The sequence below is a fragment of the Rosa rugosa genome, chromosome 3 (assembly GCF_958449725.1).
Source record: "Rosa rugosa chromosome 3, drRosRugo1.1, whole genome shotgun sequence".
NCBI classification, from domain to species: Eukaryota; Viridiplantae; Streptophyta; class Magnoliopsida; order Rosales; family Rosaceae; genus Rosa; species Rosa rugosa.
The window spans coordinates 3,306,775-3,320,191 of NC_084822.1; the positions used below are offsets into that span (position 1 = coordinate 3,306,775).

Here is a 13,417-nt window from a genome sequence, read left to right on the forward strand (position 1 = left end):
GGATCCGTGTGTGTGTGACTCATTTGCCGCTTCCGCACAACAATATACACATGCACTAGCAATGTGACCGCTTTTCTCGCATGTCATATTGTGAGGTTAATGAAAAATAGATCAACTAAGGGCTAGTTTGGGATTACTGTGACTTAAAAAAAAAAAAACTGCTGCTGTTGTGTTGTGAGAATAATAAACAGTTTCATGTTTTTAAATAATATTTTTAAAAGTGCTGTCAGTACATAAAACAACTTCAAAGTGTGTTTTAATCAAGGTTTTAAATTTCTCCAAAACTGCTGAAATTTCCGTCGAAATTTGCGTAATTTTGAAGTACCGAAACGAAATTCATATGCTATATCATTTCCGTCAGAAGTTTCCCGAAATTTTCTGAAATTTTCCGTACATTTCCACGAAATTCTTAATTTCCGAAATATCTACACACACAATATATATTTAAAAATTCACACCGAAATTTTGTTCGAAATTTCTCTAAAATTTCTGTTAAATTTTTATGTCACCTACAATGAATTTTTACTTCATACTTTTATAGAGAAAATATGAAATTTTGGTTTTTTTTTTTTTTTTTTTTTTTTTTTGGAATCAAGTTGAATACAACAAAAAGCCTTTTTGTTTTTATCTGCTACAAAGTTGAATGCTCCAACCATAACATGATTTCCTTTTTGCTTCGTCTCAAATATTGTATGCTTCATACACTGTAACATCATATTAGGTAATTCCACAATATCCGATATATGGATTGCATGTGGAAATGGAACAACACGTACACATACAATAACCATGTGATGAAGTACGAAAATCATTTCCAAAATTCATGTACTTAGGAGCAGTATTGTATGATACTAAATGAAAGCAGTTCAACCAGCTACATCGAACCACATCATAGTAGCTTTTATATTCCTTTTGTTGTACTTGTTCATTTTCATTCACGGGGTTTTGGTTTTATGTGCCCCGCCCCACCCCCTTGTAATTTTCTAATTATTAAAAAAAGTAAATCATATTTACATTATCAATGACAACACATTATCAATACACATAGATAAAACACTAGTTTAGCAACCTACTACAGTACTAGTTAATTACTCGTCCATATAAAATATCATAATTCTATTATAAATGTATAATTTTAGAGATGTTACATTGTAAATAGGTTTATTATAGGTTAGTTTAGTCTATATAAAAGTTTCATTCAAAAATATCATTTTATAAATGCAATTAATTTGATTTCTTTATTTTTAACCGAAATTTCCACCGAAATCGAAACTTTCTCCTAAATTTCCTTAAATTTGAAGTACCGAAATCGAAACCGAAACTGAAATTTGAAACCTTGGTTTTAATCGATAATAGCTTCTAAAAGTAACATTTGGGTTGCTACTAAAAATCTAAAATCTACTGTCAGTTACCTATAATTTTAAATTAAAGCTGCTTTTTCTTTATTTACCAAACACAATATAATCTAAAATTTTAGATAAAAACTTTTTTTTTTTTTAAATGAAGCAATCCCAAACGGAGCCTAAAAAGAATAGTGATTTTCTTTTTGGATATATCATAATGGTGATTTGGTTACTTTTTCAGTTTTACACTTTTATCTATTAATATTTTATTGGTTTAATTTAATAGTTATGTTATGTAAGGGTATTATGGACAGTTTAAAATTTGGTGAAACTCTTTGACACCAAAAAATAGCCTCCATTTAGAGCGGTAGATAGACACACACACCATTCCCTTTTCTTTCCTCTATCACTGACCAGCCACTACACCATTCTCCATCCTTTTCTCTCTCACCGCCAATACCCAATATTCTAATTTTTTCTTTCTCTTTTCTCTCATTTGCTCTACATCAAACCTTCATCAAATTTTCAAAGGATTTCAAAGAGAATCAAGATTTTGAGCTTGGGTAAAAGTGAGAAGCTATAAATCAATTAAGGCTTGTCATATTTGCTCCATAGCAATTGTGACTTATTCTTGTGACTTCTCACTTCTTTTTTTTTTTTTTTTTTTGAAAATAAATTTCATTGAATCAATTAACGATTACAATCATTTCGAATGGCATCCCTTATAAATTCGGGAGCTATGACAAACCAAGTTTGACTATCCCTATTTCTTAAGGCATGAGAAGCAAATCCATGAGCTACTGTATTTGCTTCCCTTGGTACATAATTAATTCTATAACCACCATGATTTTGCAGCACTAGTCTGATCTCATCAAGCAACATACTCATTGTAGATAAATCCGGTTCAGTTGAATGCAAAGCTTGAACCAATAAAGAGCTATCAGATTCAAACAGTACCTGTTCATGCTGTAATGCCACTGCCAAATTGATCCCTTCCTTTAACACCATCAATTCTGCATGGAAAGGCGACGTTACTAAAGGGAGAGGTCTAGCAGCACCAACTTGAAAATCACCATTAGCATCTCGGATCACAACTCCAGCACCCCCCTTTCTTGTTGCCGGCTGGAATGCACCATCACAATTAACCTTCACCCAATTCTCTTGTGGTCTTGTCCATGTCACCAATTGTCTCCTAATCTCCGTTGGCTGCACATTTACTTTTTTGAATTCCTCATACCAACCCATAGTGAGCAACACAGCCTCAGATGCATGCTGTCTCTTATGTTCCCACAATTGACTGTTCTTGTTTTTCCAAATCCACCATAAGAGCATCAAACACCTAGCTATCTGCTCCTTTGTCAAACTATTGATTACACCCAAAAACCAATCTATAAAATTGTCGCCCGGCCCAGTAGGCAGCTGTAAACCAGCTCTATACCAAACTTCCTGTGCATATGGACAATCAACAAAAACATGCAAGTTGTTTTCCAAAGTATGCAGACACAATAAACACCCCATCTCTCCATTATAGCCTTTAGTACTCAATCCCAGCCGTGTAGGAAGAATATTAACCGCTGTCTTCCATGCATGTAGAGCTACCTTGCTAGGTACTTTAGCATCCCATATTGCCTTCCACACTGCCTTATAAGAATCAACAGGTGGTGGGGGGGGGGGGGGGGGGGCTAAAATTAAACCCAAAGCCAAATCACGAGCAACAAAGTATGCACTATTTGTAGTAAAGAAACCCTTCTTGTGAAAATGCCAAATTTGTCTATCACTCTGTGCATGCCTTGTCAATGGAATGCTCAATACCAAATCAATATCAGTTTGGGTAAAGTACCTACACTACAACAGAAAGTGTTTTTAGCGACCAAGTTTTTTGCGAGGAATTTATTTTCCTCAGTAAATGTCACTTTTTACGAGGAATATGTTGATTCCTCACTAAATGTCATTAGGTTTTCTGCGAGAAACATAATTTCCTCACTATACACCACTTTCTACGACGAATATTTCAGTTCATCACTAAAGGTGACCATAATTTGGTCTCCTAAATCATCATGTTATTGGCGATGAAATAGGAGACTTCAGTGAGGATTTTTTTCATCGCTAAAAAGACATTCAATGAGAAAATAACGATTTCGTCGTTATTAGTTTGGCGGAAAATTATGTAAAACCCGCCAAGTTCAACGACGACAAAACCATGGTTTCCTCGCTAACAGTCCGTGTTTTGCGAGGAACTATTTCCTCGTCAAAAGAAGCATTTAGCGAGGGAAATACACTTTTCTCGCTATTTGTTTGGCGGAAAATTATGTAAAACCCGCCAAATCTGGTAGCGACGAAACTATTGGTTCCTTGCTAAATGTCAATGTTCAGTGAGGAAACATTTGGTCGCCAAAAGATGTAGTTTGCGAGGAAATAATCAAGTCGTCGCTATAGTTTTGGTGGGAAGTTTTCTCGAACCCGCCAAATTGTATGACGACGGAAGTATAATTTCCTCGCTAAAAGATGACTTTTAATGATGAACGATTTCCTCGCTAAAAGCGGACTTTTATCGATGAATGATTTCCTCGCTAAAATAGAAATTTTAGCGATGAATGATTTTTTCGCTATTTATACATTTAGCGAGAAATTGATAATTTCGACGCAATAGTTTTGGCAGAAGGTTTTTTGAACCTACCAAATTTAATAGCAATGAAATAAGTCTTCCTCGCTAAAGTTATTATTTTATCGAGGAAATAATTAAGTCGTCGCTATAGTTTTGGTAGGAAGTTTTCTCGAACCTGCAAAATTATATGTCGACAAAAGTATGATTTCCTCGCTAAAAATGACTTTTATAGAGAATGATTTCCTCGCTAAAAGTTCTTTTTTAGTGATAATTGATTTTCTTGCCTTTGATACATTTAGCGAGATAATAATAATTTCAACTCAATGACTGGAAGTTTTTTGAACCGCCAAATTTAATAGCAGTGAAACCAAGTCTTCTTCACTAAAGATATTATATAATTGAAGAATGACATGTTCTTGCCGTTAGTACATTAGATGACCAACTAATTATTTTGTCATCGTGTCATATATATAGGGCCCTTTCATTAAGGGATCCATTTTTGATCGCATTTCAACATTTCGACCGTTCAGTTTTTAGGTTCTAATATATAGATCACTTTTACAAATTTTCAGCTAAACTGATGATCGTTAAGCTATCAAACTAGATTAAATCAATTGACGAACCAAATCTATCCAACTTGAACCGTTGATTTTTATAACTGTAAATCGCAGTTATGAATGCCTTAATGATTATCAATTTGGCTGAAAATTTACAGAAGTGATATACTCATATAGACATAAAAACTGAACGGTTGAGATGTGAATATGTGATCAAAAAGTGGGTCTAATAAGCAATCCCTTAAAATGGCAAAAAAAAAAGGATCTCTCGCTAGAAGGGCCCTGTGTGTGTGTGTGTAACTTATTATCACTCCCCAATTCCTTCCCATTGATCTTGCGCTCACTTTGCATACATGACGTTTCCACTAAGGGACTCTTCTTTATGCATATTACTGTATCATACATGACTTACTATGTCATTCCAATTGAACTGCTCTGGTTTTATAACACTCTTTGAAGATGTAGAACTTCGAAGAAAAGTAGACGATCGATCACACTATGTTCAATATGATCATCCTGATAATTCATGATAATTAACGACTAAATGGTACTCAATTTAGCTTAAAATTTACAAAGATTATCTAGGAGTGATGTCTTAAGATTGAACTATTCAGATCATCGAAATAAAATTTCCATAGAAAATCTCACACTAGACACTAAATTGTTGATAATATAATACATTCTTCAAATTGAAAATCATGTAGACACTAAATTGTTGATAATATAATACATTCTTCAAATTGAAAATCATGTAGTTAGCCATTATCATGACTTAAGCCATCAACCCCTAAACCCTAAACCCTAAACCACAAACCCTGAATTAAAGCGAGCTTTCAAAAACCTCAATAAAATTAAAAGCGAAACATTTAAAAGTTCTAAGCGGCAATCAAAACAGAAACGCGCCCGTTTGCAAAAGTGAAAAATCAAATAAAATGAGACACTGCCAAAAAGGCCCAATTAGAAGACTATTGTATTGCTGACTGCTACTAAGAACCTAAAAGAACTTTTTTGATAATCTGGAATCTAGATCATCTTCTATATGAAAAGAGTTTAGCGTATTATGATTTTTTTATTTTAATTATTTTATCTATTAAAATAAAAAGATTTGCTAGCCAAAACAAAGTTTTTTACGTAAATACCCTCTATAAAGATACTAGGAGAACTATGTGAATGAAAAAGGACAAACAAGTAAAATTACAAATAAAAAAAATAAATAAACATATCTTTTCATCTTTTATTGAAGGTAATGGGGATAAAAATCTCTTCAAGCCAAAGAAAAAGAGGTGTACCGAACGGAACACGCTACACGCGCACAGAGTCGAGGAAACTAGGGGAACTTGGGGCGTAGGGTTTTTGATCGAAATCTTCTGGATCTCGTGGGTAGTTAGGTGGCGATCCTTCTGGTCTCATCCTCTCTCTCATTGGAACCTGTTTTCTTCCTTCCCTCGTCATGATTTGAAGCTCATGGTTGGGTACAGCTTCGATGGAGAAAATTTTGATTTACTACAGAGTGAAAGCTTCAATTATAAATCTTCTCTCTCCATCAGTCGGTTTGGTTGGGATTAAGATCAATTTGCATCGTTTCTTTCTGTATCGGACAGCGTCGGAGGAGATGCAAGTGGTTAAAAGCCATTTGCTTCGACCCAAGCCATGGCGGCACCCAAATCTTAACATGGTAAGATTTTGTCCAGCAAGAATAAACAATGTATAGAAACCATCAGTTTGAAAATTCTAATCCAGTCTCTTTTTTCTTTTGGAATCCTTGATTTTACACGTTCATATACTTGTTCCTATTTTTGCTTGAATATTCATGTGCAAATACCAAGTATATGTTCAGCCATATATCAGTGGCTACTACCAGTCTGTTTCTGTTGTTTATGATATCAAGCATACTGTATCTTCGTTGTTTTAGTTTTGGTATCTCAAATCCTGAAGGCGCAAGGCTAATGGTAGTGTGTAGAATTCAATTGTTACTGTTATGTCTGTTTACTAGCTGGCCTTGAACCAAGTATCCCAAACCTTTCCCTCTATTTCTCACCACCAAATTTTACTCCTTTTATAGTAGAAAAGAAGCCTAAACGCTGCAATGTGATCTACTCGTCCTTTCATTCTCCAGCCTATATGTTTAGAAAGTGGGAAAATAACTTGTTTTAGCATCTATTGAGATTGTTAATGTATTCTGATGGATGCTGGTCTCTTACTTTTTTTGTTGTCATGTACACATGTCTTTTTAATAAACATGCAATCGCCTTGGCCATCTATGCAAAATGTATTTTATTTTACCAAAAGCTATGAATAGAGTACTGTTGAAAAGTGTATCAGAAGAGAGAGTTACCTTTGCTGGAAATTCTTGGCCATCTCTTGGAAGGTATATTTTTTATGGGGTTGCTCAAATTTAATGTAGTTGAGCAATTTCTCTCATTCTTATTTTGTATGAGTTTGTGTAGTTATAAATTTCCTCAACATGTTGTTTGGAGGTTACAATGATCGACTCAGCTCTCTGCTCCATCAGGTTCGTTTATTTGACCACTATTCACCGCATTATTGTGATCTTGAATGGTTAGTATCCCCGTACTTGTGAAAGTTAAACAAAATGAGATACCATTGTGAATATCTGTTCTGGATATTGGTCTCTTTGTGTTTATTTTTATTATTTTTTTCTCAGGTGGATTCTTTTCTCAGGTGCATTATACATGTTTGCTTCATGCAGGATTAACAGACTGAACTCTGCGAGTTATCTTTCTTTAATAAGGCAATAATAATGTAAAACTGATTATTACTGGTACTATTATCCCTAAGCTTGAATAATTTCTCAAGTCTTTTTGTATAAGTTTCTAGTAGGATTACATATATTGGTCGAGTTTCTTAATCACCAAAATTACTGTGGTTTCTTTGCAGAGAATGAATCTTCTTCGTCTTCTTCGACAACAGTTTGTACGCTTCTTCTTTTCTTACTAGTCCTACATGGCTTTATCAGAGCCCTGATCAATCTCAAGGTTGGATTTTTTCTCTTTTTTACTTCCCTTAGATGCTTTACAGTGTCAAGTTGGAAACAATTTCTGTCTCAATTTGAAGCACTTCACACTGATTGTAGGAACAAGAATCACATACTAGGATATGATTTATTGCTTGCAGTCTTGTAGATAAGGGGAGCTTGCACTGGAAGGAGCTCATTATTTGACAACCGCGGAGGTCGTGAGTCTCAGTGAGCAGCAGCTTGTGGACTGTGATCATGAGGAAGTGAGAGGCTTGTCTTGTTAAGCTTTCATGAACAAGAGCTAAAGCTGCTAGTATATGCTTTTGCCTTTGAAATATAGGTTTGGATCTTTTCCTTCAAGTCTGAGAATAATGAACTACCAAGAGAGTTTTGTCCTGTAAACCATATGTAAACCATGTTTGCTGCAATAAAAGTTATTTCTTCTGTTCCAAAATCCTTGCTATGTTCTTTTATTTCCTTCATTATTTTGTTGATTGTTTGACTAGTTTTGAATAAGAATCCTCAGGTCATATCGTAATAAACAACAATTGTAACAAAAAGAATATTTTCCTCGCTATAGACTAAAATTTAATAACGACAAAGGATAATTTTCTCACTATAGACTTTAGTTCCTACACCGATGGAAAAAACATTCCTCGTTGTTGATTATTTTTAGGGAGATAACTTTTTCTCGCTAAAATGATACATATTACGATGAAACAAAATTTCCTCGCCGAAAACGGTTTAGAGTGAGGAAAAACTTCTTCACCGAAAGCTATTTATAATGACGAAAATATTTTTGTCGCAAAAGCAGTAGTTTAAATTTTTTATTATTTAAAACTTCTTTAATTACTAATTATCATCAGCGAGGAAATACATAATTTAGCGACGAAATCAAGTTTGTCAGAAAATATATTTAACGACTATTTTCTAATCCTTGAAATTTTTTAACGAGGTAAAATTATGAGTTTGGGTGAGGAAATATATTGTCGCCAAAGATTAACAGCAAGAAAAAATAATTTTCTCGCAAAAAAGGTTTGGCGAGGAAATAGTTTTTTCGTCGTTGAAACTTTTCTTGACGAGCTTTCTCCGACGAATTGAAGACGAAAAAAATTTCCTCGCGGAAATACTACAACGAGGAAATGTTGGTTTTCAACGAGGAATAAGTTCCTCGCTAATGAGGTTTTTTGTTGTAGTGCTAGCAAGTAGATTTACATCCCAACTCCGAGTAATTGGATCAATAAGCTCCTCAACAAAACGGGGTGCATCATACGGAGGAGGTGAAGACGGCCCTCTGGGGTACACACACTATGTCAAAAAATGCTTCATACCATACCCCTCAGACGACAGAAGACGTTTTTTCTGTTGTCTGATTTTTTTGAACGTCTTCAGACAACAGATTTAACTATTTATGTCGTCTAAATGGTATCAAAATCAACACCAATTCAACTTTTTTAAGTTTGTTATAATTTAGAAAATTCAGACAACAGATTCTGTTGTCTGAGTAAATGAAAAAACATATGAGGACAGACTTGAAAAAACAGGAGCAAAATACTGCTGCCCCGCCTATTTTTTTAGTCAAAAGTTAAACTTCCCACTTCTTTTTTTCCAGACATATTCACACTTCATCGGGTCACTTCGTCCTAAAGGCCAAAACGCCGTCCTAAAGCTCAGTCTCTCCTCAGCTCAGTCGCTGGTGACTGGTGAGCCTCTCTCTCTTGCTCGACCTTCTTTTCCATCGTTGCTGTCGCTCTCTCTCTCTGTCGCTCTCTATTTCTCTCTGCGCGGCTGAACTTTGGAAGTCCGGAACAAGATCGGAACTCTGAAGCAAATCGGATCGGAAAAGCTTCTTCGTCGCTCTGGGTCTTTCTCTCTGCGCGGTTGAACTCTGGAACTCTGAAGCAGATCGAAACTCTGAAGCATCGGATCGGAAGCTTCTTCGTCGCTCTGGGTCTGTCTCTCTGCGCGCGCGGCTGTACTCTTAAGCAGATTGGAAGCTTCTTCGCCCCTCCGTACTGGAGTCGACTCTTCCTCCACCAGATTCAACCGGAAGCTTCTTCCCCCCTCCTCTCCACAGCTCCTCCCCTCTGCTTCTCCACGGTAAGTGATAATCTTTGCTTGAAGCCTTGAATTGATAATCATAATCTGGAAATTGATAATGTTTGTTCTTGTTGAGTTGATGGCTTGTTGCTGGAAAATGGAAATTCCGAAATTGATGATCTTATTGTTCTTGTTGCTGGAATTGTTGTTGAGTTAAGTTGTTGCTGGAAAGTGGAAAGTGATAATCATCTTGTTGAGTTGTTGCTGGAAAGTGGAAATTCTGAAATTGATAATCTTCTTCACTTCTTGTAATCTTGTTCTTGTTGGTGGAAATCCGAAATTGATAATCTTCTTCTTGTTGCTGGAAAAGTGGAAATTGATAATGCATTTGTTTTGGAAATTGATAATCTGGATGTTTCAGTTGTAGGCAGTGGGCTTGTTGATTTGGTCATTTGTTGCAGGATGTTTCTGTTGTTGGCAGTACCGCAGTAGGCAGTAGGTGCTAATCCGTGCTATAATCATATAATGTTAACTGTTAAATTATAATGAGTTAAATTAGACAATTAGTTAATGACTTAATGTCTAATGTAATGATTTTTGTGTTTCTTGTGTGGGAATGTGGGACGATAAAAACATGGCAGCTGGGAACCCAGTGTATGATGAATCCGTACTTAGAGGAGTTCAAGAGGCTATATTTTGTTTAGGTATATATTTTGTGTTTCTCAAGGTATATATTTTTGTGTTTCTCAAGGTATATATTTTTGTGTTTCTCAAGGTATATATTTTGTTTAGGTTGCCAATGTGAATTGTGTGTCCCTAGAGTCATTGCCAAGGTATATATTCATGATTCAACTTTGCTGTACTGCTTCTGATTTTTAATCTTGTTTTGTTTTCAGATAATGAATTTTATGTGTGCTTGCTATCCATCATATCGTTCTTTACATAGGCCAAGTAAAAATGGGACACTTGAAGGTTAGCCTTTCTTATAACAGTTTGGATCTCCATAATCGACACCATTTGTATTTCACATCCTTTTTTTTACCCCCTTTATCTTTGTTTCCTCCCTTAATTAGTCTATATTTCCTGGAGGAGTTCTTTCCATATTTTGTAGTAAGAAATGATGTCTCCCTGTATTGACAGTTGGGGAAAACAAAATTCTTGATGCTAAAACTGGTTCAGCAAGCAAGAGGCGACGTAGTACCAAGACTGTTAAAAGTGCAGAAATCATCATTTAACAGGTGTGCTCATCTATATATCATGCGATCCCAATATTACAATGTCAGGTGGTTTCACCTTTTCTTGGTAGGGTCTGTGCTGCTGTGAATAATATTCTTTAGAAAATGAAAGTTGAGATAAGGTAAGTTAATTTCCACTGTAAAGTTGGAACAATATTATATTACCTTTACCTCTGTGTTACAGTTCATTGAACTAACATGAATCAACAACCATATCTTTGTTTCTTTTCAGTTAAGGATACTTCAATATGCACTGGTTGAGTTTATGTTGGTTGGCTAGGGGTCAACTTTGTTCTGTACCATTTTTGTTTTTCAGTTTATATGTTCTGTACCAACTCCATCTTGTGGAGTTGTTGAGTGGAGAAAGTGGATAATATGATGAGTTTTCCTGCTAGCAGATCAGAAGTGTTTCCAAGTGTTTCAGCAACTTACAAATCAAAGATTGTATAAAACTAATAATTTGCATTATAAACTATAAACCCGCAAGTAGAAGCAGTATTAGGAATACTTGGGACATAATCAAGATTCAAGAACTAACCGAGATTTGGTCTTGCTGTGGCAGTATTATGAATTTGACTGCTTCTCAAACTTGACTCTTGTAGAGTCAACCAGTTTCTTATATTAACTGCCTTTCAAAATATCAAATTGCAATGTTTCAGTTCTGATTTCTTCAACTCTGATTCCATATATATATGCATTGGTATAGCGTGCAGGAGGTTCAAAAGTCATGTTATGCAGCTTGAAGCCCTATTGAGAGGAGTGGCGCCAATGTTGACAGCAATAGGTTTGGTTCCATCATTTCTAGCAACAGATTTTGATTATGGCTTATTGGTTTACTCTACAAGTAAGGAATGTTGCGTGGTCTGCATGATTTAGATGCTTGTGTGTTTTGATGTGGACATCCATATGTGGTTGCATCTATTAAGTTTTGGATTAAGATGCTGCTATGTAATACGTTTTGTAATTTAATCAATTAATAGTAGTGTTATATTGCTCACTTGCACTAATGTAAAACTTTTGATATCAGGTTGAGGACTAGCAAAAGAAAGATCAAAAGGCCAATAAAGTACATTAACTACCGGGATTATACACGGTAATGACTTTTGCTTATGTCCTAAGTTTGGGATCGTAGAGATTACATTTCGAAATATGACTGCTCTACAAGGGCAAATCACATAGTTCCAGATGGAACTTTGTTTTGCTTCTTTCTTTTGCCTCTGCCACAATTCATGATTTACCTTAAGAAAATCTGTCTTAGTTATTATGGTATAGGTGATATGTGGGCTGAGTTTCAAATAAGTTTATAGCTTAGAAAATGGAATCAATAATACCATGGTATGGTATTTATGCAATTGAGAACTTTCTATGAAAAGGCTAGAAGGTTTTTGGTGCCATGGCCTCTACTTATTACGTTCTAAATTTTGCTTGTGTTTCCAAACAACTGATCTTGTCATTTTTTCACTGATAATTTGCTTACTGTCTCCAACTATGTGTGATTCAAATTCATTTATATATATGTGGGAATTTGATTTTGTCAACCCCATAAAGAAAATGCAGTAATATAAAATGGTTTTTTTGTAGTAGTGACATCTTTGCAGACTTTGAAGTTCCTTTAGATGATGGCAAAAAGAAGAAAGCCATAACATCAATCGGAATATTAATAGCAGCACTTCTGCTTCTGCTTTTGGTTGCAGGTATTATGTGGAGTAAGGGCTACATAGGAGGAAAGATCGCTGCAGATAAAGGTTTGAAGCTTGTTAAAGTCTAGTGTGGTCAAAGTCGTAACTAGTATCTTCTATCTCCTAAGAATCAAGTTTTGCCTTGTCCACAATGTCTGAATAGTTCAACTGTTGGCTCAATCATTATGTAACTGTTGGCTAGGTTTAGAGTTGGAACTATGAATTGTATTTTGGATGATGTTGATGCAATGAAACATAGGCATCATTTTGAATGCTGATTTTAGTCCAATTTTATGGTTTTGATGATTGTAGATGAATGATGTTGAAATTGTTGAAAGGCAACAAATATATATATGCAGGTTTCACAATTTATGTTGTATCAAGAAAATAGAAACAACATAAACAAATGATCATCTGTTGTTTCTACCAAGTTCAAACAACATAAAAGTAGAGTTTAAAGAGCTCTCAGACAACAGACGTAAGTGGTTGATATGTTATTTCTACCTACTTCAAACAACATAAAAGTAGAGTTCAAAGAGCTCTCAGACAACAGAAGTAGGTGGTTGATATGTTATTTCTACCTACTTCAAACAACAGAAAAGTGGAGTTCAAAGAGCTCTCAGACAACAAAATCACAATTATCTGTAGTCCAAACAAATCTCAAACAACATAACTTACGATATAAATGTTGTTGCATACGAAATCAGTCGACATATAACTGTCATTGTACTTTAAATCAGACGACAGAAACAACATAAATATGTAGTGGTATGGTGTTTCAGACGACAGAAAGACCCCGATTCTTCAATATTAGGTACTTCAGACGACAGTACCTTAAACTGAATCTGTCGTCTGAGTGCATTATCAACGACGGAGAATATCTGTCGTCTGAGTGGATAAGAGACGGCAGCCACTTAGACAACAGATTTTTACTTCATCAGACGACAGATATGGTCTGTCGTCTGAAGCATTTTTTGGCAT

The 13,417-nt window shown here is 35.2% G+C and overlaps 1 protein-coding gene and 2 long non-coding RNA genes across 3 annotated transcripts; 2 read left to right on the top strand and 1 right to left on the bottom strand.

Moving 5' to 3' along the window:
• Window positions 1-2,033: 2,033 nt before the first annotated feature.
• Window positions 2,034-2,861, bottom strand: LOC133737027 (uncharacterized). Its single transcript, XM_062164655.1, has one exon. It carries the CDS (start codon window positions 2,859-2,861, stop codon window positions 2,034-2,036), a length of 828 nt encoding a protein of 275 aa, XP_062020639.1.
• A 2,904-nt stretch (window positions 2,862-5,765) lies between these two features.
• LOC133739367 (uncharacterized) lies at window positions 5,766-7,938 on the top strand. Its single transcript, XR_009860592.1, has 3 exons — window positions 5,766-7,287; window positions 7,404-7,501; window positions 7,641-7,938. It is a non-coding gene; the product is annotated as an uncharacterized LOC133739367 (long non-coding RNA).
• A 3,003-nt stretch (window positions 7,939-10,941) lies between these two features.
• LOC133735353 (uncharacterized) lies at window positions 10,942-12,770 on the top strand. Its single transcript, XR_009858963.1, has 3 exons — window positions 10,942-11,541; window positions 11,785-11,850; window positions 12,452-12,770. It is a non-coding gene; the product is annotated as an uncharacterized LOC133735353 (long non-coding RNA).
• The last annotated feature ends 647 nt before the right edge of the window (window positions 12,771-13,417 follow it).